Genomic DNA, 27001 nt, shown 5'->3' on the forward strand with positions numbered 1-27001 from the left:
GAAAATCTAATATCTACAAAATATTTCACCACACAGAGTTTTATACTAGGAGTACATTATAGTATTATTTAACAGCCATCAAACACATATTAGTAATAGTAGCTACTTATTTATATTTGTCCCTAAGTAAACTACTCCGTATACACTAAATTTGAATAAAAATTCAAACTCCAACCTTTTATTAATAGAATAATAGACATTGAAAGGTAAAAATAGTAAGATCTGGTCAGAAATAGAAGTGGAATCAGTTAAGAAGTCGAATAAGATGTGGTCAGAAATAGAAGTGGAATCAGTTAAGAAGTGGCGTGGGCGCCGCCTAAAGCCACGTTCCACATTAACTGGTCGTTTTGCCATTTAATATAAATATTAATTACTATATTAGAGTAAAGAAAAGAAAAAAAAGTAGTATTGGGATTTTGGTGAATGGCGACATTCAGCGAAGCACCGGCTGGCGACGCCAAATCTGGCGAGAAGATCTTCAAAACTAAGTGCGCGCAGTGCCACACCGCCGAGAAAGGCGCCGGACACAAACAAGGTTTCATCATATTTGTTGTGTTATGACATGACGTCATTTGATATAAATTTATTCCCCTTTCCACATGATGATTTTGTATGCGGAATATGATCTGCATTTCATCCATTTGGATTATCCTGTGATTGTTAATATGATTCAATTTTGACATTATTAGAAATGGGTCACTCACCCCTTATTTATCCAGACTTATATATATAGAGGAGATGTGGGACAAGATTTTAAGAGTTTTAACCGACTTTGTGCGTGTGATCGTTGAAAGTTGATCTGCAAATATCAGTTAATAATGGAATTAAACTTGATAATGGTTATTTTTTCTTGTTGATCACAAATAAACTGGTAGGTCCTAACTTGAATGGGCTGTTTGGGAGACAATCTGGCACCACCCCTGGTTATTCTTACTCTGCTGCTAACAAGAACATGGCCGTCACCTGGGGAGAAAACACTCTGTATGATTACTTACTCAATCCCAAGAAGGTAATATTCTTCATATATTTTCGCGTCTGCGATTCCTTTTCTAATCTTATACTACTTGTTACATGAACTAGTGTGTATGTGTTCATTTCTTTGATCATTGCTAATCTGGATGATTAATGCAGTACATTCCTGGAACGAAGATGGTTTTCCCGGGACTCAAGAAACCTCAAGAGCGTGTCGATCTGATTGCATATCTTAAGGAGGCTACTGCTTGAGAGATATGATTATGGTTTTTTGATAGCCTAGAGATTCATCAGTTTTTCATCCTTTTTTTAGAGGAAAGTAGTTACATAATTCAGTAAATAAGAGCATCAGGCTAAACAGTTTGTTGCCCATGAATTGCAGGGGTTGGTTTCTATCTCTCACGTTAGGATATGGGTTACTGCATTTCAATAAGAAGATAAAGAAAATGTGAAAATAGGAGTATAACATAATGACTGATCCCTTCCTTGGCACGAAGGGAGTAAAACATAATGACTAAATTATCTAGTAAAATTAAAAGGATATTGGTATCTAAAACCATCAACTTTGCCTAAAATTTGGTATTTCCCATGAATTTTAAAATTAGTTTAGTATTTTTACAAACTGACCGAAATAAGATATTTTCATCAAAATCTTATTTTACGTGAGCAACTGTGATACGTTTTATATTATTTTAATCTAAAAAGTCACGCAGAAAACGACATTGATTTAATTGCGTCAGGTATGATAAATACCAAACAAAGTGTAAAGTTTGTGATATTCTAAACCATGGATATACCAAATTTTGGACAAGTTTATGGTTTTAGAGACCAATATTCCAAAATTAAAAAAGACTCTATGGATAAAAATGTTCAAAAATAGTGTAAAAGCACCTTAAATAAAATTAAGTATTTATCCAAAAATATCTGGTTATAATTTTTTTTTTCCAATACAAAAATGTGCAAATTACAAGATGTTATTTTTTAGTTAATAGACCAAAAGCCCATTGAAAAGGGAAACGGATTGTGGAGTGGTGCGCAAGATCATGTCGACTACTTTTACTTCCATTATTTACATATTAATGAGAATGATTATATTATAATTAGGACAGTTTGCAAGTTAATTATGCGCTCAAAATAGGTGAGAGCACATGAGTGTTTCTCTTTACCAACTGAATATTCCGCTAATTCACGTTTTTTGAAAGAGGTATTGGTAGGTTTTGCAGTTTTTTCGATTGTTTTCTAACTAATGAATACTATAAAATATTTATTTGACAATAAATTTTTGTTTTATCAGCTAATCGACTTATTAATTATGATAATCGCATTTATAAAATAAATGTGTTTCAATATCCCTAAACTATATAGAGATAGAAACAATATTCTATATAGGGGAGTGATTAATTGCTAACTAATTAGCAATCCCAAACTAAAACTAAATCTTAGTCATTAGATTAAAAGATAAAAGATCTAGTGGTTGAAACAATGTCACATGGATTATATTTTTAGTTAAGAAAATTAATAAATAAAATTAGAGGGTATTAACGTGAATTCTCTCTCATTAAAATCATCTTAAAACTTTAAATTTACGTAACTCCCTCGTTAAATTATTTTTGCGCAAAAAATATATCAAATTAAAGATAATTTTATAAGGATTCCAATGAGATCTCAATTGCATATGTTCCGACGACGTTCGGATGATGAAATTTGATATTTTTATTTTAGTTTTCGTAAATGTTGATAACCAGATTTTTATCAACAAATACATCAAAAAATCTCAATAAAACCATGTAAAAATCTCAATAAATATGTATTGATATTTTCTTGTACTAGTGTTGATATTTTTATATCATATTGTTGATATTTGTAATACAATATGTTGATATAAAAAAACATTCACGAAAATTATCATATAATAACATAATGACGATATTACCCTTTTGTTGATATTTTGTCTATTTTTTATTGAGATTCGTAAGATTTGATCTCATCCACTCATTTTAAAATCTAAGGATGAAGCTTTGATCTTGATTTTGGATTAGAGTGCTATAAGGATTAGAATATGACTTGTAGTGTATATACTCAGTTATTTAATCTGGAAGATTCTTACTACTATTCATTGATTTGTTATGATAATTTAATATTCCGCCGGAGTCGAGTGTTTATTATTATAAGCATAAACTTTATGAATAGTGACGTGGAAAATGTTGGCATTTCGATACTTCCATTTAGAATGCACCAATGGCATCCCAAGGTCGGCATGACGGCATTATTATGTATACATTTTCACTTCCTATTTAATACTATTACAAATTTATATATTAGAATATTAAAGTCAAATATATTTAATATCTCTTGCAAATTACATTGATGGATCTAACGAATATTTTGTTGTGGACAATTTACAAACCATCCAACAAACATAAATTCATGAGATCAATATAATTTATTAGTTGGGTAATTGTTAATTAATGAGTGATTGTTAAAGTCACTATCATGGCCCAGTCAAAACAATGGGATGATTGATTGCTAAGGAATGCACAAACTTTAACTTAATATGTACGAGCTTCTAATTAATATTCCTAAATTGTGGAGCAAATTATGAACTCTCTATTAATATCCAAAACTCTAAAATCATGGCTAATATGTTTGATCCAAATTTTGGTGCAAGAGTATCTATATATAGTTTGATATGTTATGACAAAAAGTAGATTAAGAATGTGTTATTTGTTAGTACTAATTTTAAGATAATTTCATTGAAACGTTTTATAAATTGAATTAAAATTACAAATTAGTCAATGTTGGTGTGCCATTTGGCAATTAACAATTTATCAAATTTTACTAGTGCTATTTTTCGAAATTATAAAAAAATTGCTCAAATAAAATAAAAATTCTAAAAGAAATGTTGACTTTATAACTGTCGAAACTCACTAACAACAACACAACAAACAATCCGTTTGCCTGCAAAATAGCATCTGCACCTTCCCCAATCAATCTGGTTAGTCATGCGTTTCTCATGTTATGTTCATCGCATTAAGCATTCGTCAATCTGAATCTGAATCTGAATCTGTTGTTCTGCTTCTGCAATCATTTCCGTTTGATTCTCGACCCGTAGTTGTCGTAATTGTAGTGTTGTTGTTCTCATTGTGAGTATGTTATGTTGATTCAGCGTTTGCTTCAATTTCGAAAAAAAAATAAGGATGCTTTAGGATATTTTGTTGTGGTTTTAATTAGAGACTGATCAAAAGAGATGAATTTATGCAGTCAATACCTGCGTTATGGTAATTTGCCATGTTATCTACTGCATTTGAAGTAAAAGTTCACTGTTTCCTCTCATACTTGCAGGAAATATGCCAGAAAATGGTGCTGCTGTTGGAGAAGGAGAGCCAGTTTCGCGTGATGATAAGGTACGTCCCTGATCCACTATTTGATTTTGGGTGTTGAGTTCCTTCACAGTTTTAATATGCAAACATTGAATTCCCCATATCGTATTGCTGTAGTAGTTGAAGAATAGAAGTAGCATTGCCTTAATCTCATGGAAATTTAATGCTTAAGTGTTACATTCCTTGATCTCATGGAAATTTATACCCTAAGTTAATTTTTCCACTCTTCTTTTTGATAACAACAATTGTTATATCCATGCTCATGCTCATTTGATGTAGTCTCACTATACCTCTTAGTTGGATGTCTGCACAAACATATCCAAGAACTGTATATACCAATTGTTCTGGTTGTGCAGCCTTAGCTCACCATATAGGTCTTTTGCAGCTTGGACTCTTATGATTGTTAATTTTTTTTTTATCTGATTCGAGTTCATTTTTGTTTCCTACTGTTGAGATTCATTCTCAGTTTGTTTTATCTTTCCAGGTCAATGTTGATCCTGGGACACCTCCATCTCTGACTTTGAAAAGGAAACTGAACACTAAAGATTCTGTCCTTGCCGAGTTTGACCTTACCTTAAAAGAGAAAATCAGTATGGTACTTTTTTGAACTTACATCATAATTTTCCAACATCAGTCATATTGGTACTATTGTGAACTTATTTTTTTTTCATGCATCTCATTTTCTGTGCATAGTTGTGGAAGCATATGCTTGATTGCTCTCTTTATGTGTGAAATTAGTTCCTTTGTATATTTTAGGTAATATTTCCTTTTATTTTCTGTAGGCTCCTATAGGTTATAGGCTATGGAGGCACCTTCGTGAGGAAAAATCCAGAGACAGCGTAAAGTTTCCCCATAACTGAAATGAACTTGAAATGGTTCAATGTTGGTTATGAAGAATGTTGTATTTTCTAACTGTTCTTGCAGGAGGTATTTCTTGATCCTTTTACAAAGCGCCCGACATCATCTTGCCATGGAGTTCCGCTAGGTGGTATAGGGTAATACCTATCATTCTTTCTTATTTCTTTATATTATAAACATTGTAGATAAATTCCTGACTCGTTTCTGATCAGTGATATTTTTTGGTAATAAAGATGGCAATGACATGATACTTTAACTATGAGTCTGTTTTCAATGTTTTGAAGTGCAATGTGTGTCTACTTTTATTTTATTGTGGCCTTCTGTCCCATCCCAATTCCTTTAGGGTTCTAACTATGAAGTACCATCTACCATGTTTGAAGTTTGAATTGGTTTGAAGTCTTGGGTGTAAGAATTGTCTTACAGGCTTTACGTCATGCCAACCTTTTCGATTTGTCAGATAACTTCCTAAACATTAAGAAACATTCTCAGTCTGCTTTTTCAAGGCAGCTTCTTCTCTGATTTATTATCGACAAGAAGAACGCAGTACTCCTTTACATAGTTACACACTTGTTGAAAGATAGGACCCAATCTCCTGTAGTGGAGACTGTTTCTAGTAAGCAGAATAGATAGGTCCATCACACTATTTTGTTGAGTTGTTGCTGCCTACTTACCTGAGTTGTCTAATTTTCTATGAATTGACACAATTTTCAGTGCTGGAAGCATTGGAAGAAGCTACAAGGGCGAGTTTCAGCGTTGGCAGCTGTTTCCTCGGGTCTGTGAAGATGAACCTGTCTTGGAAAACCAGTTTTCTGTAAGTGTTTTACTTATATTAGGATTATACACTTGTTTAACACAGTTGATGTTACATTAAATTTACGTTTAGAAGATTCATTACATTTTTTTATGACAGTAGAGCTAATATATTATCTAATCATTAATCTGAGCGATATCCCTGCAATTACAGATGTTATTAATGGGCTGTATTACAATCAAGATTGAAATATGCAAAACTATCATAGTTTCATTCATTACCAGTCTACGAAATTAATAGTGTTTGCTATAATTTACTGATGTCAAAAAGTTGAAACATGAACTGCAAACCTTTTGTCTGTTACTTTTCAATCATCTTAATAATTTATTATTAGGTATAAAACAGATCTTGAGATGGTTGATATTTATACTAGGAAAGTGATTATTTAACCCGGACATGAAAATCCCCAAGAAAATGAAAAAGGTTACGGATGCTGGAGAAGGACAGTGGTGGTTAGTATTATTTTTGTATACTGCCATTGGATATACTCCATATGAAAAGAAGGAATACTTAATCCCCCTTCCTTTGCACTTTAGATTTAGTTAAAAGTAATCTTCATATGAAAATAATTCCAGCCAATAGATAATTTTGAACAGTACAAATTGACAGTCTAATTTTGACAACGTATGGTATTTAAAAAACAAACTGATGGAAATGTTTCGGTCAGTGGCCTTTTTCTGTCAACATAAAGAGAATCACCTCAGCTTCAATACTATGTATGTGCATTTTCTTCTCAGTGTCTATGTTCCTCCAACTTAAGGTGTTGTACTTGCACTAAATTGGTATAGGTGAAATATTTAAAGAAAGTACTATCTACTTAACTACCATATACTATCAGAGCATCAAGAAAATGCTGGTACTCCTATGACAAACATGTCAAATAAAAATGCTATAAAAAGAAGATGGCCTACGTGTATGATCCTCGAAAGGGTATCTCTTTTATAGTTTTAGATGCATATAGATATAGCTCAACAACCTAGATTTCAGCTAAAGTTAAATTATTAACACACACGCCCTATAGTTGCTTATAAAAGATGGTTTAATTTTAGCATTTTCTCTGTCCAGGTATTTGTTTCAAGACCAAATGGTGAGAGGTTTTCTAGTGTACTGTGCCCGAAGAACCCAGAAAAATTGAAGTGAGTACATAGTTATTCTAGCATCCTAATATCTTGTTTATAGAGAATATGCTTTTAAAAAAATTCTTTTAGGATCGTATGAGATAGTGGTAATATCATCTTATAAACAATAAAATTGTTAGAAAAAATTTCATATTCTGCTGTAAAAAATGTGGACAAATAGGGAAACTTCAGCTTCTGGGATAGGGTCTTGGGACTGGAATCTTGATGGGAAAAACTCAACATACCATGCATTATATCCAAGGGCTTGGACTGTATACAATGGTAATACTTTAGAGATCTCATAGTTATAATTCATAAATTATTGCTTTTAAAACTCACAGATTCTTCTTTCCAATGAAGGTGAACCTGACCCAGATCTAAAAATTGTATGTCGCCAACTTTCGCCATTTATCCCTCACAACTATAAGGATAGCAGCTTTCCTGTAGCAGTTTTTACTTACACGGTATGATAATCTTCTCTTGACTTACGTAGTGCCTACAACTATGACTCCTTCTAGTAAAGATTTGTAAAAAATGTGAGATTGGGTAGCCCTGATACTAAGAGCTTCTCCTTGTTTATGTCAGTTATCTAATTTGGGAAAAACTGAAGCGAATGTGACCTTACTTTTCAGCTGGGCAGTAAGTTCTCTTTCTTATGTTGTTTCTCTCCTTATTTTTTGAATAATTAATATTGCAGAGGCTAAAATATGCCGCATCCTCTTATTCACTCGTCGAGTTGCATGGATGAGAAGTTGAGAACATCTGACAGTTCTTATTCTTCTGTACTAGAATTCTGTTGGGGGGGACTCAGGCCTCTCTGGTCACCATTTTAATTCAAGATTTAGGTAAAGATGCAACTTACGTCCATTTGATATTGTTAAATCTGTCCTCAATCTGATCTAGATAGTTTTGTTTCTCCAGGACAGAGGATAATGTTAGTGGAGTTATCTTGCACCATATGTAAGTGCCTATGTTTCTAAGTTCTAATTAGTGAATACAAATTGACTTGATCTATGTATTCAGTGTATCTGTTGTATGTCTTTGAGGTTATATGATTCCTCTTAAAATGGTGTAGGACTGCGAATGGTCGGCCCTCACTGAATTTTGCAATTGCAGCTGAAGCAACAAATGGAGTTCATGTATCTGATTGCCCGTGTTTTGTGATATCCGGAAACTCACAAGGTATTACAGCAAGGGACATGTGGTGTGAAATCAAAGAGGTAGGATTGCAGAATTTTCACAGTTTTTGAACCATGCATCAACAGTATCAATGGTTTCCTTATATACACTGGTGTAGTCAATCATGTGTTAGTGACTAATACATCTCTTAAAGTAGTCTTAGACTCTTAATTTACTTCGCATGCCATAGGGTGAGAAGACAAAACCTTGATATAGAGCTAAAAGACTAGATACATTGGTATTTTTGTTGATTATAAATAATTATGAGCATCAAAGTTTTCAGTATCATCATTCTTTCCAGACTAACCTGGTCCTGTCTAATTAGCGTGGATCGTTTGACCACCTAAATTCCGAAGACATGTCAACACCTTCTGAACCTGGTTCACTTATTGGGGCAGCCGTCGCAGCTTCTTTGACAATTCCTGCAGGAACTGTACAAAGTGTTACATTTTCTGTGGCATGGGCTTGCCCAGAAATAAACTTTCAGGCAGGAAGAACCTATCACAGGCATGGAAACAAATGCTCGTTTAAGTTGATTTATACTCCTATTTATATATGCTGCTTTTCAACTTTGACTGAGCACATCAACTTTGTTATCAGGCGTTATACTGAATTCTATGGCACCCATGGTAACATGGCATCAAGCATTGCTCATGATGCTATTGTTGGTAAACTCTCAGCAACTTCATTTATGATCCTTCAGTCTAAGAAATTTTTTAAGGGCAAAAACGTCAAAAGAATCAGATTAAATGTGTTTATATATTTATTTTCTAATTTTTTCTCACTTGTCTGTTGTATCAACAAACCATAGAACGTTTTCGTTGGGAGTCAGAAATTGAAGCGTGGCAAAGACCTATTCTCGAAGACAAGAGACTTCCTGAATGGTAGGCTTTATTGTTTCATTGATTGTTACTCCTACTTGTTAGTACAGTTTGAAAGGTGACATTTTTTTTCAATGGTCTATTGCAGGTACCCGCCCACACTTTTCAATGAACTGTACTATCTTAACTCAGGGGGAACAATTTGGACAGGTGATTGGGTAATGGAGTATGTGTTGTGAGGGTGATAGACTTTAAGTCTTGATATTTTCTCTTTCTTTCTCCTCTTCAGATGGAACTCCACCAATACATAGTATACGTACTGTTGGTGAAAGAAAGTTTTCACTTGACAGATTAGGCTCAAATAGCAATCGTATAGTCAATACCACTGAGGGAAATGACACAGCAATAGACATCCTTGAAAGGATGACATCAATACTGCAGGATGTTCATACTTCTGCATCAATGAGTTCTGCTCTCGGAACAAACTTGCTCCAGAAAGGAGAGGAAAATGTGGGCCAGTTCCTCTACCTCGAAGGGATTGAATATCACATGTGTAACACATATGATGTCCACTTTTATGCATCATTTGCATTAACCATGTTGTTTCCCAAACTTGAACTCAGCATACAAAGAGACTTTGCTGCCGCAGTGATGATGCATGATCCTAGTAGGATGATACTTTTACAGGACGGAACATGTGTCCAGAGAAAAGTTCTTGGTGCCGTTCCTCATGATATTGGAATGAGAGATCCATGGTTTGAATTAAACTTTTACAACCTTCACAATACAGATAGGTGGAAAGACTTGAATCCGAAGTTTGTGCTCCAAGTTTACCGAGATGTGGTTGCCACAGGCAATAAAGAGTTTGCTCGAGCAGTGTGGCCATCAGTCTATGTTGCACTGGCTTACATGGAACAGTTTGACAAGGACGGAGATGGCATGATAGAAAATGAAGGGTTTCCAGATCAAACATACGATACATGGTCTGTAACTGGTGTGAGTGCATACTGTGGGGGTCTATGGGTGGCAGCTTTGCAGGCTGCTTCAGCAATTGCACATGTGGTTGGGGACAAGGGTTCTGAAGACTACTTTTGGTTTCGGTTTGAGAAAGCAAAGAAGGTGTATGAAAAGTTGTGGAACGGATCTTATTTTAATTATGATAACAGCGGCAGCAGTACAAGCTCATCCATCCAGGCTGATCAATTGGCTGGACAATGGTATGTAAATTTTGTTTAAAGGCTTCCTCATATTTTGTGATTCACTTGTAGGAACAGAATCTGTTACCTTTTCATTTCCATCACATTTTTTTACACGTTTTTTAGGTATGCTCGAGCATGTGGTCTTTTACCCATTGTTGATGAAGTAAAGGCAAAAAAAGCTCTTGAGACAGTATACAACTTCAATGTATTGAAGGTGAAAAATGGACAGGTAGGGGCAGCAAACGGGATGCTGCCAAATGGAGAAGCTGATATGTGTACATTGCAGTCGAGAGAAATATGGAGTGGGGTTACATATGCTGTTGCAGCAGGCATGATCCACGAAAATATGGTAGAAACGGCATTCAAAACTGCGGTGGGTGTCCATGAAGTAGCCTGGGCGGACGAGGGTAAAGGGTACGTTGAGTTGTCCTTAACCAAGAAACTAAGATATCTATTTATGTGTGCGTTTGTGTGCATGCGCGATTCTGTAAAACTTTTTTATTTTGAGAACTACATCCGACCTAGTATAAAGCAACTGCACTGAATGTATAAAGTAAGTACACTGAATTCTATCTACCCTGAGTAAGCATCGATTTAACAGTTTATCCTTTTGATAGATATGCATTCCAGACGCCCGAGGGTTGGGACTTTGAAGGGCGGTACAGATCTCTTGGTTACATGCGGCCTCTAACAATCTGGGCGATGCAATGGGCACTAACGCGACAGAATAAGTTGCCATTGCCGGAATTGAAGGAAGAGATCAATGAAGAAGCTGTGGTGAAGCAACATGATGGATTCACCAGAGTGGCTCGTCTGCTCAAGCAGTCCGAGGAACCTGATTCCAGGAGCCTTTTCCAGGTCGTCTTTGATTACACGTGCAAAAGGATGTTGGCCTGAAAAATGCCACTTCTGAAAGCTCCTTTATCACTTATAAACCATTATTCTTTTCGATAATTTTCACTATGCAATTATAAAGTGAGTAATTTACAGATACAGAGCCATGAATGTTTTAATCAATTCGTTGGGAAAATCTGAACACAGTAACGAGGAAAGCTTTGTGTTTGTATTATTCCTATTCTGTTTTTGTATGTGCCAAACCTATATACTACTACTCCCTCCGTCCTACGTCCTACAATAAGACTCCTATTTCACATTTACTATAAATAGTAAGTAGGTCCCACATTCAATAAAGTGTAATTAGCATTGGTAACTGTCCATGATCCTACCAAACAGATAATGATCCCAAAATGAGTCTCAGCTATGACTTATTTTTTTCCTTAGACCGGCATCATTAATTGTATAACTAGATGATTTTTAACTCATTAATCTAGTCAACAATATTTGATTTATTAATCTTCAGATTAATGTTGACTGTTAACTTTATGTATAATCAAATGACTCATGGGATCAACTATTTTTCTTTGTGCAATTTAATTGTAGTGAAAATTAAAAACATAAGCATTTCTAAAAAACAGTAAAGAAATATTCTTATATATATATAAAAATATCATCTTACATATAGAAAAGCAAGCAACATTTTTAAGTTCTCACTTTGGGGATGAACATTACAAGATCTCAACCCATGATGTATATATGTAACATATATATCTTCAAAATTTACAAATTATGAATGATCCAGCCGCATTACATGCGTGCGGTTTTACTATACACCCTCTAGAAAACATCTTTTTTCACATGGCTTTCTTTGCACATAGTTGAGAGGCAACCCAAAGCTACACAAGAACCTAAACAAACCACTGTCTAATTAGTAGTCATAACATCTTCTTCTTCTTCTTCTATACAAAGGCAAAACCTTGTATTGTATTCATCACTCTCTATTTAGTAGTAATTTCTAGCTTGTCCTCACAGTGATCCACCCATCCGATGATGCCTCAGACTGATCATCTTTCCATCCATTTCTCGGCTCCATCGAGAAGGGAACTACCCTCGCAAACCCGTCATCGTTGCCATCGTCGTCCTCATCATCGTCAGTAGTGTGACAACAATCGGAATCATAACCCGCAGCAACGTCCAGGACGCTAGTGGGGGACAGCGCGACGTCCCCCATCCTGAGGAAGGGGTGGTCGAGCAGCATCTCGCTGGACCACCGCTTCCTCGGATCCCTGTCCAGGCACCTGGACAGGAAATCCAGTCCCTCAGGGGAGAAGTTGGCAGGGAAACGAGGGAGCTCGTGTCCCTGCGAGATCCTGAGCATGGCCGCCATGGGATTGTCAGAGGGACCGTCCCAGGGCGGCCTGCCAGTGGCCATCTCGATGACGGTGCATCCGAGGGACCAGATGTCGGACGCGAAGTCGAGATTGTGGCCCTGGAGGAGCTCGGGGGCCATCCAGAGAGGAGTGCCCCCGATGCCCCGGCAGGGAGGGGTGCGCTGGGCGCAGCCGAAGTCGGTGAGCTTGACGGTGCCGGAGGCGGAGACGAGGACGTTGTTGCACTTGATGTCGGAGTGGACGATGCCGGAGCGGTGGAGGAAGTCGAGGCCGAGGAGGATCTGGCGGGTGTAGAGGCGGATGAGCTTTTCCTGGAGGGCGCCGCCGAATTTGTGCATCATGTCGGAGATGCTGCCGCCGCCCATGTACTCGAAGAAGAGGGTGTGGCCGTCTTTGCCCATGCACTTGACGATGTAGGGGGAGTCGAGGTCGTGGAGGATGTCGGCCTCGTTCTTGAGGGAGGAGATGCCGGCGTCGGTGGTGGCGGATTTGACGACGAAGAGGGAGCCGGTGGAGGTGTCGATGGCGAGGTTCACGGTGCCGAAGGAGCCGGAGCCGATGACGTGGCCTTTGAGCCACTCGCAGCATTGCCATTTGCCTCGCATGTCTTCGAGATAGCTCAGTTCGCCGCCTTCCATAGCTATTGTTGTATGTAAATTAATTGATTAGCCCACCGGGAAATTCAAATTCAGATTCAAATTCAAATTCAAGAGCGGCATCCACGGGATGGAACACCGCTCTCAGCAACACAAAGTTGGATTGAGAGATCGTATTATTGTTTTTAACCAATTTATATGTCTGTGTGATCACGCATTGGTGATCCAATAATGTCGGAAGGAATTCGTAGATCAATGGCTTTATTAATACAAACCACTTTTTTTTACTAGATAAATTAACTTGACATGTCATTGGAGTACAATTTTATATTAAAGTCACATCAATTTTAATTTTATTTGAATTAATCAATTTATGTATTTATTTATAAAATGATTAATGAAATAGTTAACTCTTTCGTCCACCTTCTTCATGCCCCAAAAGGCACGTGCACGGTGCACATATTTGAGCAGCTTTGCCAAGGATTCTTTTAGTAGAGTGCGTTCTCTTTATTTCATAATGATTGGTGAATATAACTGCTTTTCAGCTATTCATTTTACGAATATAAATAAATTATTGCTTCATCGGTTTCATAATAAAAATTTATTTTTGTCATTTTAATCTATTTCATAATAAAAATCTCTTTTTATTTAAACTATAAAATAAAAATAGATCGTACTAACTCATTTACTTATATTTTACTATTATAAAAATTCATACTATTACTATGATTAGAAATATGACATGCTCCGTTCGTCCATTAAAAATAAAAACTCTTTTCCTTTTCAATAGGTAAAACTCTTTTCCTTTTCAATAGGTCCCCTGAAAATAGAAACCTTTTATTTCAAAAAATTTCTTTCACTCTAAAAGGTAGGAGCATCCGCATCACTAATATACATTTCTTTTTTTATCTTTCTGTTACTTTTCCAATTTGTATTAGAATTCGTATTATTTCAAAAGTTTTTATTTTAAAGAATAGAGAGAGTATATTCCAATAATTTTTCAATAATTTTTTTATATTTTTTTAAAATCCGTGTAGAGATAATCAACTGTTCAAAATTTCCTATTTCAAAACAAAATGTTAACATATTAATGACATATTCCAAAAAAAAACCAAGCTTTAAATAGAGTAGAATAAAAAAAGAAATTAGTGGTCATTGTAAATCTGTAGGACCAAATTATTTTTGATTTTGAACTGAGTCAAAATTAAATAGAGTAGCATAAAAAAAGAAAAGAAAAAGTAGGTGTGTGTGTGCTGCCAGTGTGATTGTCTTAATTGTTCCACGCTGTTATTTCCTTATTGGGTTCTGCAATCTAATTCTGCTGATGCATCAATGGTATCTATCCTCGACTCCCTAAATCTCTCACACTCGTATAAAACACACATGCACGATCAAAACCCCTTCTCACATTTGGATTCAGCTTGAAGGCAAGAAGAAGATGGTGATAAGCAAGGAAAAAAATGCTGCTGAAGACTGGTGCTTCGTCTGCAAAGATGGTGGTGATCTTATCATATGTGATTTCCAGTGCGTTTTTCTCTTCCTCATTTTTCATGTGTTCATCTCAATTGGGGCTTCCTGCTTTTCGATTACACCTTCTTTCTCCTTTTCTGTTTGTGTTGTTCTTTCTTTCTTTTTATTTTTAGCACAATAGTTGACTAATTTGGACTTCCGGTTTCAATAAATCATCTTTCAATATTAAAAATTATGAAGAGTACTGTTTTTCTTTCTTTTTAACATATCATTCTTTACAAATAGAACTTGCTTAGCGAAATAGGAACGACCTAATTGGAAAAGATTGCTTTTTGGTTTAAACAGGCTGAAGATTTTTTCCATGTTTTTCTGCTGCATACATTTGCTTACAACAAATTTATTTTTGAAGTAAATTTCCTTTTTGATTCAGCTAATTTGATCATGGTGTTATTTCATATGCATATGGTTATGTATATGTGCATGCTATTATGTTCTAAACCTGTTGTTCATAAATCTATTTCAATTTCTATATGCATAAAGTGCTTTAAATGCCAACAGACTGAATACTGATTTCAATTCGAGAACGTTTTACTTCTTGCCATGTATAGCCATTTGGATATGATGATTATTCTTTTTCCAGGGGATGTGTAAAATCTTATCACCCTTTATGCGTGGAGAAGGATGATTCGTATTTTGAAAGCGAAACCCACTGGACTTGTGGTAAGCAAACAACCAGTCTCATCCATCCCTTACAACCTCGCATTCATCAGGACTGAAGGCATGATATGTCTAGGATCTATGCATATAAGAATAGTAATTCAGCTAAAGAAGATGAACACAGCTACCTTAAACTTTGTAATCATATAAATCACGGAACATATGCACAGTTGTTGGTTGTAGAATATGCATTAATGATGTAGTATACTGCATTGCTTAATATGAATAGTGTGTATAAAAAATGAATGATAATATAAATGATTAGACCACCAAATACTTGCTAAGTTGCTATAGATCTCCATAGATGATGATAATACGTATCTCAGTTTCTTGAATAGGGCATTCAATTGAAGAGTCCTTTGCGATCACGGCTGCAATTGTTGGGAATGGGTATAAATTGGGATTTATTTTAACAAGTCCAAACTTTATATCCGCGAACTCATACTGTGATATCAACACTCTTGTCTTCAATCTTTATTCTTTAACAAGATCGTGTTGCATGGTTGTTATCTATCTCATTACATGTAACACAGTTTAAAAGAGTGCATTATCATATCCGTCACAGTATGAACAAGAATTACTTAATCTTTTTTTCAGCTTGGCATACTTGCCTCATTTGCGATAAGAGTTCCAACCTTCGCTGTTATACCTGCACAAGTGCTGTTTGCAGTCGCACTCGCTGCCTTCGCCGTGCAGAAATTTTCCCAGTTAAAGGGAAGTATGGATTTTGCCAGCCCTGCTTAAAACTTGCTTTACTTATTGAAGAAGGAAAGGATCGTGACTCTGACGGGGTACGAACTGTACGGTTACCATAAAGTTTACATTAATGCTAATGTAGTTGGATTTAGTGTACACTGTTTCTAGGCCCACTTTTTAGTGATGAGCATTATAAACCATTCCAGAACCGTAAGAAGATTGTCTTTTATTATGTTAAACTGACTTCCATTTAAATGTGAAGCCACCTAGTTGATGCCTCAGAGATCAGAAAATATCTACAAGAATTAACTGAAGTTTTTTGTAAACTGTGGTATTTTGTTCTAATGATCCTGCCTCTTGAGTGTCTTGACTAAAGATTATCATATTCCAATATTTTGATAATCTTATCCTGGCCTGTGTTAACAGGTCTCTCAGGGCATGTTTCGGCTCTTCCTTGCTTGCTCTTTCTTTCACACTACTTAAAGTATATATTAAAAGAATTAAGTATTACTTACTGTTGTTTCAACTACATGGACAATATCTCTTCTGGGTATAGCTCTAGTGTTTTAATACATGTAATAATTATGCCGCATAATACAATGTATCCTATTATGCGTGCAATCTAAGATATATCAATGCCGCATAATACAATGTAATAATTACACATTCTTAGAATGCGTATCTTAGCTGAATTGAGTGAAGAATCAGATATAAAAAAAAAAACGGCCCATTTATGGAAGTAGTTTTCCTGAACTGCCCATTTATAGAAATTTTCCCTTGTATGTTTGCAGGAGATGGTGGACTTTGAAGATATAGAGACGTTTGAGGGTTTATTTAGTGAATATTATAAAATAATCAAGAAAGAAGAAGGCTTTGAGCCTCAGAATCTTTATGCTGCAAAAGATGGGGTGAAAACTACAAAAATACCCAAATATAGCTCAGAAAATAATTGTGAAGAGCATGAAATATCTGATTATGATGGTGCAGAGCATGTAAAAAGATACAGATCTGGGAGAAAGAAGTTTGGGATGCAGACACCGATGAAATTAAGTAAAAATGATTTTGTTGGCTGGGGCTCAAGAGCCCTTATTGACTTTCTCAGTTCAATTGGTAAAAGCACCGATGAACAATTGTCCCGGAGTGATGTGACTTCAATTGTGAATGAGTACGTAAAAGAAAGTAACTTAATTCATCCAGTGAAAAGGAAGATGATATTGTGTGATGCTCGTCTAGAGTCTCTTTTCAGAAAGAAAACAATAGTTAAGAATAAAGTGCATGAGCTGCTGTGGGACCATTTTGCTGAGAACCGTGATAAATCAGAAGAAGATGAGATGGGATATGATTTAGAGGATGATAATGCAGGCATTACGGATGTATGTAAGAAACAAAGAAAGTTGAACTCAGAGAACAAATCGCCCGAAAAAGAGCTAGCTGATGATGTGCCACTGAGTTGTTTTGCATCCATTGTCGTCGAAAATGTGAAACTTGTTTACTTGAGGAGGACCTTGCTACTTGAACTGCTGAAGCAGCCTACATTGTTTGAAGAAAAGGTTGTCGGATGCTTCATTCGTGTTAAGTCTGATCCTTATCATAAACATTCAAGGAATTCTTGTCAACTAATGCAAGTTAGAGGTTAGTCTTGATTCTTGAAATACTCTCATTGATTCAATCTATACCTACTAGAAACAAGTCTTCTTTTATAGTATATTATTTAATATTTAGTTTGCATATTATGTCACTGTTATATATTTCGGTGTGGATAAAATTACCAAATGATTATGTTGTTATAAAATTACTTGCTTAAACTGTAGTCGTTCAGGATTGTAGAAACTGGTCTAATAAATTTCTGTTTTGGCTACAGAAGAGAAGACTCCTCGTCATTGCAATGCATCTCCTCCAGCAAGAAACCAGTCATTTTTGTTCATGGATTTCCATGAACAAAACAATGGCATAATTTCTGTTTTGGCTACAGAAAATGACATTTTTGTTCATGGATTTCCATCCCTAGATGTCATTTTTGTTCATGGATTTCCATCCCTAGATGAGTTATCACCCCTACCAAACATGGCATAATTAGGAAAGTAAAAACAATGCAGATGACTTGTAGAAAATAATCAATCAAGGATCTTTGGCCCTCAAATTTGGTACGCATTTTTGAGATGACAATGTTAGAGCTAGCCAGCTAGGTTCACTATCATAAAGGTTAATAATTTTAGACTTATTTGTATAAACGTGCTGTAATAAAATCATAATTTTAGGTGCTGTATTTCAACTGCCAGATAAGATAAATAAATAACAAATACATCATTTAGAATTCTGTTAATATGAAGGCAACTCATCCAAAATTTTAATAGTTTCCTTAGTGAAGAATAATGCAATATCAAACACCATTCATCTCAACAAGCGTAGTACTCGTATTTTTAAAACTTGAAACTCATTTTTGTTCTCAGATGGTTAATGCAATGTGGATTTGTTCATACTCCATTCATCTGCTGAGAACTGAAAACAATTGATATTTTCCGCCCATTCATATATTCGTCATTTATTGACATAAATGGATTAAAGACCTAAGTTTCAATAATCACTGTACTTTGCACTGTGTAACTAGTAGACTTGGTTTCCCTTTCTTATTTTATTATAAATTCGCAGGCGTGAAAATTCTTCCAATATGTGAAAATATTATGAAGGCAGAGTCCATCCTTCTAATTTCAGCCACACATGAAGAGATTAGTACGAGTCAGCTTTCAGATGATGATTTCACTGAGGTAAGTAATCAGGTTGCTGCTTAGTCCACTTTTTCTACAGAAAGTTATGAACATGGTGGTCTATACTCTATATTCTCAAATTTGAGCTACTAAATGAACTTCAACAGGAAAATAGTCCAGTATTAGTTACAGACACTGCTTCTAATATTTGTCTGTTCAGGGGAACATCGTCTGCATGTTTATTGGTACCGATTAATTAGGATAGTCAAGTTTACTTTTTCATGTCATTAATAGATTGTGACGGCCATATCAACATTGATATCAGCAGATAGAGAACCTATAACCACTTGATTTCCTCTGAGAATCCTAATGTATAGATGTTGTTGTATTAGATACTATTACATTGTGTCTATTAAGTCACATGACTTTGTCTTGTAGCTATTGTGCTCAAATTCGAATCTAGCCACAGATCCTATATAAACAAATTTTCAGTTGAGAACTGGTTTGGCAGCATATTAACCTATTGAGAGGGCATTCTCTCTCCAAACCAAGTATAACACCATATCTCAAAGCTCCTTTTAAAAACTCATTGTAGAATAATCAATAATCTCAGATCTTTCAGTTAACTAGAAAAAAAAAAAAAAAACTGAGGATCATCATCCACTTGTTTCAGGAAGAATGTGAAGACTTGAGACGAAAAGTATTAGCAGGTCAGCTTGAAAGGCCTACAGTGGTGAGTACTACTATGACTTCAGCGAGCAGATCTATTGCAGTTGCACTTACAGTGTGTTAAATGTTCTAATTTCATACTATGAAGTATCCAATACTTTGGAAATTTTAGAGTCTTCAAGTTTGAACCGATTATCTTTTGGCCTCACCATAAGCATGTTTTTGGCTTGTCCATTGTCTATTTGCTAAACTTTATCTAATGCATGTTTTATGATAAGTATCTGTAGCTGTTATGGTCATTAAAAGGTATTCGTTGTTTTTGACATGTAAAATTAACTTAACATGATGATGTTCTGCTATTGCTACAGAATTCATAGCTCTGTAACTGTGATGGAATAGTGTATTTGTGATTTCTCTCAGTTAACTGTTAATACTAGTGTTATGAACCAGAACAAGAAACATTAATTTGCTTGTACTTCTTATTATTACAAAACAAGTTGAAGTGGACATTTCTAAACTCATGACCTTATTATCTCTATTTACAGGAGGATCTTCAACAGAAAGCCAATATTCTTCATGAGGATCTAACCAAGCATGTACGCCTGGTGTCTTTATCTTGGACTATAAGTTCTACACTTATGATTTATATTATTGGCTACGTACCATAACGTTTCGAACTTGGTAGTAAACTGAATAAAATATTTCTAATTTTAATGAATGTTATTGAGGGCACTACAAAGGAACATCCACTCAACTAATATAAATTTGGAAGGGAATTGTAACTCACTCTCACTGAACACTGTGTAAGAATCATGTTGTTGTAGAATTTTAATAGTTATATATAGCTGAATGGTTGTTGCAGTAGAGTATGTCTTTAGATCGTTTTAGTAGCTCTATTGCATCAGATATATCTTCGTGCCTGTTTCATCTGAAAGTATGGTTTCCTTTGTTCAATGATTTGTTACTATAAATTCTTTCTCCTCATTCAATGTCTAATGTTTTAATTGAATTTAATGCAGCGGATAGCTAGAGAGTTGCCCGTGTTGCAAAATCTCATTGATCGTGCCAATGAGAAAGGATGGAGACGTGAATATCCTTTAATGCTATGTGGGAAACTAGGTTTTAAGCTTTTGAACATAGCATATGATTGTCAATATGGATAGTTAGAATCATATATCCAATTTCCAGCAGAAAATATTTGCCTTGTTAGGTCCTCATTTCAGAACGATAACAAATTTGAAGAAAAGTTCAACTTGCTCGGTTTAAACCACATAGTCCGATGGTAACTAATTCAAGTTGAATGCCCTGTGTTTTCTTTCTATTCAAAGATATGATTGTTAGCAATAATGCACAACATGGCTATTATCTTAAACAGATTTCCAACTCAAAAAATCGACGTCTTCACTTCTGTTTTAAATAAATGATAAAACTGGCCAATTTTTCCAACTTATCCTGCAGTTACACCACATTATGTTGTGGATGGGTGATATAAAATTCAATCTAAATAATGTTTCAGTTTCTGTATATTTATAGGAATTTAGACATGTGTATGAATGCTGCCGGATAAAAATACCATTTATTTTCTGGTTTCTACTATGAATCGACTTTACTGCACGCATAATGCTTTTCTGCTCTCCACTCTTGTTATGCATTGTTGGAAGGAACAAACAATTGTTAGGATTCTCTGTTTGTTGGCCTTGACTCTATCTTTGCTACACTTTTTGAGTACCTGAAGAAGAGAAGGAGTCTACAAACTCCATCAGAAGTATCAAAAATGATAGAAAATGTTCCTAAAGTGATTCCTGATCGACTCGAGCTTCATCCCATTTCCGATGATATTGTCAATGACTTAAGCATTGATAAAGACTCTCCTAAACCAATCCTCCGATGTAATTCCTCTGCTACTATGCAGGATGACAAAGAATCAGGTATGTCAGAATGCTGAAGCTCCTTGAACACGTTTTAATTATGAAGTGTTGAGCATCCATCGCTATTGTCAAAACGTGTTATTTCTTTAATTTGTCAAGAATCTTGTGTATCTCTTTATTAGAGAAAGTTGTATTCTTATGATTAGCAACATAAAGTAGGCGATAAATCCGAGCTTGGAGTGATAAATAATCATTCAATTCGATAATTAGAGTGCAGGGAAGTCATTCGTCTTGGGCCTAAATCATGCGAACCAAACATTCGATTAAGTTGCATTATCTTATATCACTCAAACCAAACTCCTCCTTAGTAGATTTGAAAATTTATATCTACTTGTGCATGTAATTGCATATTGTGCCTTTAAACTGTTCTCCAATATGAGGTGTTTCTGAAATCTTTAAATACTAACAGTTTATATGATATTACTGGTTTGGATGCAAAATGTTTGTATGTTGCTAATGTATTAAATACGAATGCTTTCGTATCGTTACTTTGAACTTGTAGGTGTCAAATGAAAATTGCCAAATGATTATGTTGTTATAAAATTACTTGCTTAAACTGTAGTCGTTCAGGATTGTAGAAACTGGTCTAATATATTTCTGTTTTGGCTACAGAAGAGAAGACTCCTCGTCATTGCAATGCATCTCCTCCAGCAAGAAACCGGTCAATATTCATAGAATCTGACTCCGAACCTGAGGAAGACGACATAATCTGGAGAAAGGCAGCGCAACCCACTGCTGAACCGAGAAAACATAAATTGGAGGGAGAAGAATTGTGCATGTGCTCCCATGAGACAACGCCTCATGAGCTGTCAACAAGAAGCAGCGGCCACATGGCTGCAGGCACGGCTGTTATTGAGGTGCTAAGCGATGATGAAAGCTCAGATGAATAGTATGCATTGGAATTCTAGGTGTGGAAGGAAGGTGAGAATGAAGATGGTGTAGTTTTTTGGTTGTGCGAGGCCTTTGCAAAGAAAATAGCACTCTGACTAATTGTTTCGCCTTTTGTCTTTTGTCTTTTGTCTTCTGTCTTCTGTCTCTTAGCATATGAACAACTCTGTGTGAATACAGTGAGATGGATTTAGCTCCCTTCTAACTTGGTATTCATGATCGTCTAATGTCGATTTTTGGAATGGAAAACTTGATTTTCATGCTGTCCTTTTTTCTCCCTTTTTGTTTAGTACAAAAATCATTACACTACCTTAAAAAGGTGCTAATTTTTCTTATTTGCTTTGCTATAACACCTTTTTGTTTTTGGATAATATACATTAATTTGTGTGTAAAATTGAATGGAATTGGAATTGGAATTCTATGGAATTGAATTGGAAGGAATTGAATTAGAATTCAATTCCAAATCCTTTGTTTGGAAAAACGAAATATTTGATATGAAATTGAATTTAAAAATTTGAATATGTGCACTTTGTGTGTAAGAATGTGTGTGTGTGTTGTGTGCGTGTGTGGGGGGCTGTGTGTGTGTGAATGTGTGCTGCTGTGTGTATGTGTGTGTGTGTTGTGTGCGTGTGTTGTGTGTGTGTGAATGTGTGCTGTAGTGTGTAGTGTGTGTGTGTAAGAATGTGTGATGTGTGTGTGTGTGATGTGTGCGTGTGTTGTGTGTGTGTGTGTGTGAACGTGTGCTTCTGTGTGTGTGTGAATTTGTGCTGTGTGCGTGTGCTGTGTATGTGTGAATGTGTGCCGCTGTGTGTGTGTGTGTGTACAGTGTGTGTGTAAGAATGTGTGCGTGTGTTGTGTGTGTGTGTGCTGCCAGTGTGATTGTCTTAATTGTTCCATGCTGTTATTGCCTTATTGGGTTCTGCAATTTAATTCTGCTGATGCATCAATGGTATCTATCCTCGACTCCCTAAATCTCTCACATTCGTATACTTCATTTGTATGTATCACACACGCAACACACATGCACGATCAAAACCCCTTCTCACATTTGGATTCAGCTTGAAGGCAAGAAGAAGATGGTGATAGGCAAGGAAAAAAATGCTGAAGACTGGTGCTTCGTTTGCAAAGATGGTGGTGATCTTATCATATGTGATTTCCAGTGCGTTTTTCTCTTCCTCATTTTCCTTGCCTTACCTTCCATTTTTCATGTGTTCATCTCAATTGCGGCTTCCTGCTTTTCGATTACACTTTCTTTCTCCTTTTCTGTTTGTGTTGTTCTTTCTTTCGTTTCTATTTTTTATAAATTTATTTTTAGCTCAACAGTTGACTAATTTGGACTTCCGGTTTCAATAAATCATTTTTCTGCAATGTATCAAATTTATGAAGACACATCTTAACTGTTTTCTTTTTAACATGCCATTCTTACTTAGCGAAATAGGAATGAACTAATTGGAAACGCTTGCTTTTTGATTTAAACAGGCTGAAGAATTTTTCCATGTTTTTCTGCTGCATACATTAGCTTACAAATTTATTTTTGAAAGTAAATTTCCATTTTGATTCAGCTAATTTGATCATGGTGTTATTTCATATGCATATGGTTATGTATATGTGCATGCTATTATGTTCTAAACCTGTTGTTCATAAATCTATTTCAATTTCTATATGCATAAAGTGCTTTAAATGCCAACAGACTGAATACTGATGTCAATTCGAGAACATTTTACTTCTTTCCATGTATAACCATCTGGATGTGATGATTATTCTTTTTCCAGGGGATGTGTAAAATCTTATCACCCTGATTGTGTGGAGAAGGATGATTCGTGTTTTGAAAGCGAAACCCACTGGACTTGTGGTAAGCAAACAACCAGTTATCCGTTACAACCTCGCATTCATCAGGATTGAAGGCATGATATGTCTAGGATCTATGCATATAAGAATAGTAATTCAGCTAAAGAAGATAAACACAGCTACCTTAAACTTTGCAATGATATAAATTAAGGAACATATGCACAGTTGTTGGTTGTAGAATATGCATTAATGATGTAGTATACTGTATTGCTTAATATGAATAATGTGCATAAATATGAATGGTAGTATAAATGATTAAACCACCAAATACTTGCTATAGATCTCCATAGATGATGATATTATCTCAGTTTCTTGAATAGGACATCCAATTGAAGAGTCCTTAGCGATCACGGCTGCAATTGTTGGGAATGTGTACAAATTGGGATTTATTTTAACAAGTCCAAACTTTATATTTGTGATATAAAGAGTGCATTATCATATCCTTCACAGTATGAAAAAGAATTACTTAATCTTTTTTTCAGCTTGGCATACTTGCCTCATTTGCGATAGGAGTTCCAACCTTCACTGTTATACCTGCACAAGTGCTGTTTGCAGTCGCACTCGCTGCCTTCGCCGTGCAGAAATTTTCCCAGTTAAAGGACAATATGGATTTTGCCAGCCCTGCTTAAAACTTGCTTTACTTATTGAAGAAGGAAAGGATCGTGACTCTGACGGGGTACGAACTGTACGGTTACCATAAAGTTTACATTAATGCTAATGTAGTTGGATTTAGTGTACACTGTTTCTAGGCCCACTTTTTAGTGATGAGCATTATAAACCATTCCAGAACCGTAAGAAGATTGTCTTTTATTATGTTAAACTGACTTCCATTTAAATGTGAAGCCACCTAGTTGATGCCTCAGAGATCAGAAAATATCTACAAGAATTAACTGAAGTTTTTTGTAAACTGTGGTATTTTGTTCTAATGATCCTGCCTCTTGAGTGTCTTGACTAAAGATTATCATATTCCAATATTTTGATAATCTTATCCTGGCCTGTGTTAACAGGTCTCTCAGGGCATGTTTCGGCTCTTCCTTGCTTGCTCTTTCTTTCACACTACTTAAAGTATATATTAAAAGAATTAAGTATTACTTACTGTTGTTTCAACTACATGGACAATATCTCTTCTGGGTATAGCTCTAGTGTTTTAATACATGTAATAATTATGCCGCATAATACAATGTATCCTATTATGCGTGCAATCTAAGATATATCAATGCCGCATAATACAATGTAATAATTACACATTCTTAGAATGCGTATCTTAGCTGAATTGAGTGAAGAATCAGATATAAAAAAAAAAACGGCCCATTTATGGAAGTAGTTTTCCTGAACTGCCCATTTATAGAAATTTTCCCTTGTATGTTTGCAGGAGATGGTGGACTTTGAAGATATAGAGACGTTTGAGGGTTTATTTAGTGAATATTATAAAATAATCAAGAAAGAAGAAGGCTTTGAGCCTCAGAATCTTTATGCTGCAAAAGATGGGGTGAAAACTACAAAAATACCCAAATATAGCTCAGAAAATAATTGTGAAGAGCATGAAATATCTGATTATGATGGTGCAGAGCATGTAAAAAGATACAGATCTGGGAGAAAGAAGTTTGGGATGCAGACACCGATGAAATTAAGTAAAAATGATTTTGTTGGCTGGGGCTCAAGAGCCCTTATTGACTTTCTCAGTTCAATTGGTAAAAGCACCGATGAACAATTGTCCCGGAGTGATGTGACTTCAATTGTGAATGAGTACGTAAAAGAAAGTAACTTAATTCATCCAGTGAAAAGGAAGATGATATTGTGTGATGCTCGTCTAGAGTCTCTTTTCAGAAAGAAAACAATAGTTAAGAATAAAGTGCATGAGCTGCTGTGGGACCATTTTGCTGAGAACCGTGATAAATCAGAAGAAGATGAGATGGGATATGATTTAGAGGATGATAATGCAGGCATTACGGATGTATGTAAGAAACAAAGAAAGTTGAACTCAGAGAACAAATCGCCCGAAAAAGAGCTAGCTGATGATGTGCCACTGAGTTGTTTTGCATCCATTGTCGTCGAAAATGTGAAACTTGTTTACTTGAGGAGGACCTTGCTACTTGAACTGCTGAAGCAGCCTACATTGTTTGAAGAAAAGGTTGTCGGATGCTTCATTCGTGTTAAGTCTGATCCTTATCATAAACATTCAAGGAATTCTTGTCAACTAATGCAAGTTAGAGGTTAGTCTTGATTCTTGAAATACTCTCATTGATTCAATCTATACCTACTAGAAACAAGTCTTCTTTTATAGTATATTATTTAATATTTAGTTTGCATATTATGTCACTGTTATATATTTCGGTGTGGATAAAATTACCAAATGATTATGTTGTTATAAAATTACTTGCTTAAACTGTAGTCGTTCAGGATTGTAGAAACTGGTCTAATAAATTTCTGTTTTGGCTACAGAAGAGAAGACTCCTCGTCATTGCAATGCATCTCCTCCAGCAAGAAACCAGTCAATATTCATAGTGTCTGACTCCGAACCTGAGGAAGACGACATAATCTGGAGAAAGGCGTCGCAATCCACTGCTGAGCCGAGAAAATATAAACTGGAGGGAGAAGAATTGCGTATGTGCTCCCATGAGACAACGCCTCATGAGCCGGCAACAAGAAGCAGCGGCCACATGGCTTCAGGCACGGCTGTTTTGGTGATAAGCGATGACGAAAGCTCAGATGAATAGTATTCATTGAAATTCTAGGTGTGGAAGGAAGGTGAGGATGAAGATAGTGTAGTTTTTTGGTTGTACGAGGCCTTTGCAAAGAAAATAGCGCTCTTTCGCCTTTTGTCTTCGGTCTCTTAGCATATGATTAGCTCCCTTCAAACTTGGTATGCTATGATCGTCTAATGTTGGTTTTTGGAATGGAAAACTTTATTTTCATGC

At 35.6% G+C, this 27001-nt stretch overlaps 5 protein-coding genes across 6 annotated transcripts; 4 read left to right on the top strand and 1 right to left on the bottom strand.

Moving 5' to 3' along the window:
- The first annotated feature begins 378 nt into the window (after positions 1-378).
- Positions 379-1370, top strand: LOC125217630 (cytochrome c). The gene is made up of 3 exons (XM_048119152.1): positions 379-535; positions 876-1009; positions 1132-1370. The coding sequence occupies exons 1-3, from the start codon at positions 424-426 to the stop codon at positions 1222-1224; spliced, it is 339 nt and encodes a 112-aa protein (XP_047975109.1). The 5' UTR covers positions 379-423; the 3' UTR covers positions 1225-1370.
- Positions 1371-3887: 2517 nt separating this feature from the next.
- Positions 3888-11407, top strand: LOC125224160 (Beta-glucosidase, GBA2 type family protein). Of its 2 annotated transcripts, none has more exons than XM_048127519.2 (20): positions 3888-3967; positions 4315-4376; positions 4837-4947; positions 5135-5191; positions 5277-5347; positions 5922-6021; positions 7087-7157; positions 7321-7421; positions 7500-7603; positions 7725-7778; positions 7929-7984; positions 8061-8099; positions 8215-8359; positions 8644-8825; positions 8919-8986; positions 9130-9202; positions 9288-9349; positions 9429-10356; positions 10462-10752; positions 10956-11407. In XM_048127519.2, exons 2-20 carry the CDS (start codon positions 4320-4322, stop codon positions 11233-11235), a joined length of 2850 nt encoding a protein of 949 aa, XP_047983476.1. In that variant the 5' UTR covers positions 3888-3967; positions 4315-4319; the 3' UTR covers positions 11236-11407. The 2 variants fall into 2 exon arrangements, with proteins under 2 accessions (XP_047983476.1, XP_047983477.1); XM_048127520.2 differs by lacking the exon at positions 3888-3967 and adding an exon at positions 3992-4115.
- Positions 11408-11903: 496 nt separating this feature from the next.
- On the bottom strand, positions 11904-13320 carry LOC125217845 (mitogen-activated protein kinase kinase kinase 17-like). The gene has a single exon (XM_048119403.2). The coding sequence runs from the start codon at positions 13202-13204 to the stop codon at positions 12191-12193; it is 1014 nt and encodes a 337-aa protein (XP_047975360.1). The 5' UTR covers positions 13205-13320; the 3' UTR covers positions 11904-12190.
- A 1075-nt stretch (positions 13321-14395) lies between these two features.
- Positions 14396-22498, top strand: LOC148934015 (zinc finger CCCH domain-containing protein 19-like). The gene is made up of 11 exons (XM_089062779.1): positions 14396-14497; positions 14583-14686; positions 15273-15352; positions 15947-16140; positions 16837-17677; positions 18695-18810; positions 19424-19483; positions 19965-20015; positions 20439-20509; positions 21136-21347; positions 21960-22498. Exons 1-11 carry the CDS (start codon positions 14495-14497, stop codon positions 22235-22237), a joined length of 2010 nt encoding a protein of 669 aa, XP_088918905.1. The 5' UTR covers positions 14396-14494; the 3' UTR covers positions 22238-22498.
- LOC125220493 (zinc finger CCCH domain-containing protein 44-like) lies at positions 22129-27001 on the top strand. Its single transcript, XM_089062780.1, has 6 exons — positions 22129-22268; positions 23294-23394; positions 24008-24087; positions 24566-24759; positions 25456-26296; positions 26526-27001. The coding sequence occupies exons 1-6, from the start codon at positions 22215-22217 to the stop codon at positions 26798-26800; spliced, it is 1545 nt and encodes a 514-aa protein (XP_088918906.1). The 5' UTR covers positions 22129-22214; the 3' UTR covers positions 26801-27001.

The sequence above is a fragment of the Salvia hispanica genome, chromosome 1 (genome assembly GCF_029641045.1).
Source record: "Salvia hispanica isolate PSC_SH4W2 chromosome 1, Shi_PSC_v1, whole genome shotgun sequence".
Lineage (NCBI taxonomy): Eukaryota > Viridiplantae > Streptophyta > Magnoliopsida > Lamiales > Lamiaceae > Salvia > Salvia hispanica.